This window comes from Montipora capricornis, chromosome 8 (assembly GCF_036669925.1).
Source record: "Montipora capricornis isolate CH-2021 chromosome 8, ASM3666992v2, whole genome shotgun sequence".
NCBI classification, from domain to species: Eukaryota; Metazoa; Cnidaria; class Anthozoa; order Scleractinia; family Acroporidae; genus Montipora; species Montipora capricornis.
In genome coordinates this window covers 35,058,899-35,061,398 of record NC_090890.1, presented here as the reverse complement: position 1 = coordinate 35,061,398, position 2,500 = coordinate 35,058,899, and the positions used below count along the sequence as shown (strand labels likewise).

The window sequence follows — 2,500 nt, the reverse complement described above, 5'->3', positions numbered from 1 at the left end:
TGGCCACTGTGACGCCATGTGAATGTTGAGCTTCTCAAAAGAGAGAGAAGAGTGAGAATAAACAGAATCTGTCGTTTCCCGTTTCCCGTTTGGCGAAAAACGCGATGCAAAATCTCACAAATAGGTGGCTTTTGCGTTACGTCGTCGCCCCGTTGTCGGCCGATGCGGAAATAAAAGGTCGCACATCAGCTTCTTTTGTTCGTCCACAAGCAATTGTATATCACATTATTGTCAACTTGATTCGGAGGAATCGGCTGCAAACCACATCTATGGGCACTGTATTTGTCACTGAAGAATTCACAAAGGCAAATATTTGAAAAATTACGTCTCCAAACATTGGTCACGACAATCCCTTGCCCTGTTTCTTTATATTTCAATTCTTAAGTTTCTTGCAAGCTATTTTTTTTCGTTGGAGATTCGCGGTCACTGTACGGACACTTAAAAGTTCTTTATACTTCTTGTTACTTGATTCGCAGATGGCCATCCTTGTAACAAGAAGAACTGCACACATCTTTGTTTGGTTGGAATTGAAGGCAAGGCACAGTGTTCTTGTCCCATCGACATGATTTTGAGTGACGACAACATGATTTGTGGAGGTAGATAACACTCATCTTGTTTGATGCTTTTGCATATACGGGCCGATATTTCGCCATTGCGTGTTGTATTTCGAAGCCCCTAAGTAGCGAGGAAACAGAAAAAATGTGTGGCTTATTTTCCAGTTCAACTGAGGCTGAAACCAGTAGGCTAAACTTTGTTCTGTTTTTTTTTTCTTAGCGCGCGAGAAGTGCAAGTCCGATCAGTTTACTTGTTCCAATGGGCGCTGCATAACGCGAAGATGGGTATGTGATGGTTCCAATGACTGCGACGATGGTTCTGATGAAATGGGCAACTGCAGTAAGTCTGACTCTTTGCATTTTATGTCATTGCTTACCTTGGATGTGTCAAGGTGACATAACAACGTTGGCACATCTGGCATTTGCAGATGTGTTATAAGCCTCAAGAAGAATGGTAAAGGGATAATTACACGGTATAGGCACGGCGTACCACATGGATTGGCAGACGTCTCATTTGTCGTTTTTCTTTTGCCAGCGAAATGCGAAGACGGAGAGCACAGTTGTGATAATGGCCAATGCGTAAATACGAAGAAGCTGTGTGACTCGGAACGTGACTGTGACAATGGATGGGACGAGAGAGAAGAGAATTGTGGTAATCTCTTCTTTGTGTGCATGTGATTTGTAGAAGCTCTAATCTTCGTCAAACGTGCCATACAGTTACTGTTACTCATCCCCATTTACTTATAAAAGTCGTCCTTTTCCTCCCTCCGCCGACAATGTTACAACAGATTGTCACACAGACTCTCCCAATAAACGCAAAGTTGCGCACTGTAGCACTTGTTCTACTTCTACTTAACGTTGGCACGCAGTTAAATGTGTTAAGCCGTTTAAGTTTCTATTAATTTTGATGAGAATTCGCTACAAGTAACCGGAAGGTTACAGGTCCGAGTCCTTTTGAACAAAAAAATTGTGCATATAACTGCATTGAACACTTGTTCACTGGATTTTTAATTCACCTTGGAATTATTCTTGTGAAGCGTACCTTGTTTTCAAATGTCCATTTGGTGGGCTTTTACATTGGACGTCACTGTTCGGATGTCGCTAGTGTCTTCATAGTTCTTAACGTACTCGCTGTTTGTTTAATTTTTAGGCAAGCAATGTGCTGCGAACGAGTTCGGATGCGTTAAGAATCATCTTGTTTATAAATGCATTCCGGAAGAATGGGTGTGTGATGGCGGTAAAGACTGTTATGAAAATACTGATGAGATCAATTGCCACCATTCCGAAGGTAAGTTGGACTGGCATTCGCATACAAGAGCCAGGTACATTCTCCAAATCACATTGAAAGAAATGTATATATTTAAAGTGCGTGCTATAGAGAAAGAGAGAAATGATCCTCACACTTCTCTAGACAATTTTGAGCAATTCATTGTCTATTATAGAAACCTGAAAGTCCAACTTCAGTTGTGCGGATGCCGTTTTACGGGTATTTAACGTTGGAGCTACACAGATCAGAGGAAAGTTGAAACAGACGTTGAAGTCACCGAGAACCGAACTTCAATTCAGCTACGCTAGTTCCGTAGTTTGAACTTAAGAAAATGTTCAAACCCAGCGAACGCAAGAGAAGAGACCTCTGCTAGCAGGGAACATTGCGTCAGCCGAATTGGTCTATTACCTGATGATAAATAACGTCGTCTAGGAGAGTAAATTTTTGACTTCGCAGAAAGAATAGTCAACCTCAAGAGTTGAACGATTGTGATCTTTGCCTTGAATTCGTTGCGTTGAATTCGACATTTCTTGTCGAGTTTTAAAACAAAAAAAACTAACTAACAAAACAACAATCCCATGTCTTGCCGTCATTTTGCCACCAATGTATCAAGTTGTTAGTTAACACGCAAGGTAACTTGATCACAGACGGCCGCTGAAATGGATATCACATTCGATTT

General features: G+C 41.4%; 2 protein-coding genes across 2 annotated transcripts in view; one reads left to right on the top strand and one right to left on the bottom strand.

Annotated features, from left to right (window-relative positions):
* LOC138014528 (myotrophin-like) overlaps positions 1-2,500 on the bottom strand; it is a 463,943-nt gene that overhangs the window by 162,279 nt on the left and 299,164 nt on the right. The gene's annotated exons all lie outside the window — the stretch shown is intronic.
* LOC138058889 (low-density lipoprotein receptor-related protein 6-like) overlaps positions 1-2,500 on the top strand; it is a 26,319-nt gene that overhangs the window by 19,736 nt on the left and 4,083 nt on the right. The window contains exons 15-18 of the mRNA XM_068904337.1: positions 477-596; positions 775-894; positions 1,090-1,206; positions 1,705-1,842. Of these exons, the coding sequence (XP_068760438.1) occupies positions 477-596; positions 775-894; positions 1,090-1,206; positions 1,705-1,842 (495 nt within the window). The remainder of the gene's footprint in view (positions 1-476; positions 597-774; positions 895-1,089; positions 1,207-1,704; positions 1,843-2,500) is intronic.